This window comes from Musa acuminata, chromosome BXJ3-9 (assembly GCF_036884655.1).
Source record: "Musa acuminata AAA Group cultivar baxijiao chromosome BXJ3-9, Cavendish_Baxijiao_AAA, whole genome shotgun sequence".
Taxonomy (NCBI): Eukaryota; Viridiplantae; Streptophyta; class Magnoliopsida; order Zingiberales; family Musaceae; genus Musa; species Musa acuminata.
The window spans coordinates 40,090,001-40,091,234 of NC_088357.1; the positions used below are offsets into that span (position 1 = coordinate 40,090,001).

The window sequence follows — 1,234 nt, forward strand, 5'->3', positions numbered from 1 at the left end:
TATGTTTTATCTAGAAAAATCATATATCTTTGAATCTCTACCTATCTTAGGAGATGTACCCTGAGTCGTCATGCAGTTGTTGCACCCTGCGTCGTAGTGCCTCCTTCCACGGCTCCGTAGCAGATGGAGCTACCGATGTCGCTGTTGTAAGTGTGGCCTCCGCTACGAGATCAAGGTCATCAAGCAATCCAAAAATGTCATCGCAAGTCCATGCTTCTAGCATTGCAGGGGGACCCTCGCAAGATGGCTCTTTTCCCAAAACTCCCGTCTCAAGGACACAATAACACCCAAAGACACTTCTTCAGTAGCTCCGGTCCCACATTGAACCCAACAACACCCGGGGATGTCAATTGCCATGCTCTGAGTGGAAGGTCCCACCCTCCATGGCTCCAGCGTTTCTTGGGTATCTACCACAGATGGGGCCTTGGTTGGGAGGCTGGGGCCTTGGTTGTGCTGGATTCAGCACAGGATTATCTCCTCGGTCTCGTAGGAGGGGATCGTCTCGTACAGGCTGGGGTGGAGGCGGTACTCGTGCATTATCCACTGCAGTTCGAGGTTGCTGTCCTTGTTCCTCTTTCCCGGATCACCGCTGTCCTTGAAGAATTTGAGACTCCTCCGAGTCCCGACGATCGTCGCCCTCCTATCTTGATGCGGTATGTCGTGGGGCTTGCCGTTGGTGACCCACCTTCCACCGCGCGTCTTTCGCTTTAGCCTATTGTCCTTGGCTTTGAAGCAGGGCACGCGGACGAAGCAGTAGGACACACCCATGGGAAGGTAGCTGGAGCGGACCATCAATTCCCATGGCACTTTCTTGTACACCTCCATCTTGGGAATGCTAAAGCCGAGGGGGATTCGCAATGACAGATTACGAACCTTGTTGAAGAGGCAATCGCCGATCAGCTCTTCGTCGGTCGAGGTAAAATGGCACCCCATCCACCTCCATGTCTCATCTCCGCCGTCGCTGGTGTTTTCCAACGTCATTACCAGCGAAGGAAGGGGAACAAAGAAGAAGAATGAAGAGACGCGAGAGGGAGGAACGAAGGAGTGTAGCGAGAGGGAAGAAAAGTGGTGTTGCAAGTAAGGGGTATCATATATATAGAGAGGGGGTTGGGGACAATCGAATTAGGAAACACCCAAAGTCTCCTGCTTCGAACCGGAATCGAACAAAAGATTATGTTTGATTTATATTTATTATATTTATTCTTATTTTTCATAGCGTTTAGTGGAGAGAGGG

General features: G+C 50.9%; 1 protein-coding gene across 1 annotated transcript; it reads right to left on the reverse strand.

The window, feature by feature from the left end:
* Nucleotides 1-459: 459 nt before the first annotated feature.
* Nucleotides 460-981, reverse strand: LOC135649065 (NAC transcription factor 29-like). The gene has a single exon (XM_065167163.1). It carries the CDS (start codon nt 979-981, stop codon nt 460-462), a length of 522 nt encoding a protein of 173 aa, XP_065023235.1.
* Between the last annotated feature and the right edge of the window lie 253 nt (nt 982-1,234).

Bases quoted from the DNA above. Each gene is read 5' to 3' on its own strand.
- LOC135649065 (XM_065167163.1), bottom strand. From the start codon at position 981: ATGACGTTGGAAAACACCAGCGACGGCGGAGATGAGACATGGAGGTGG.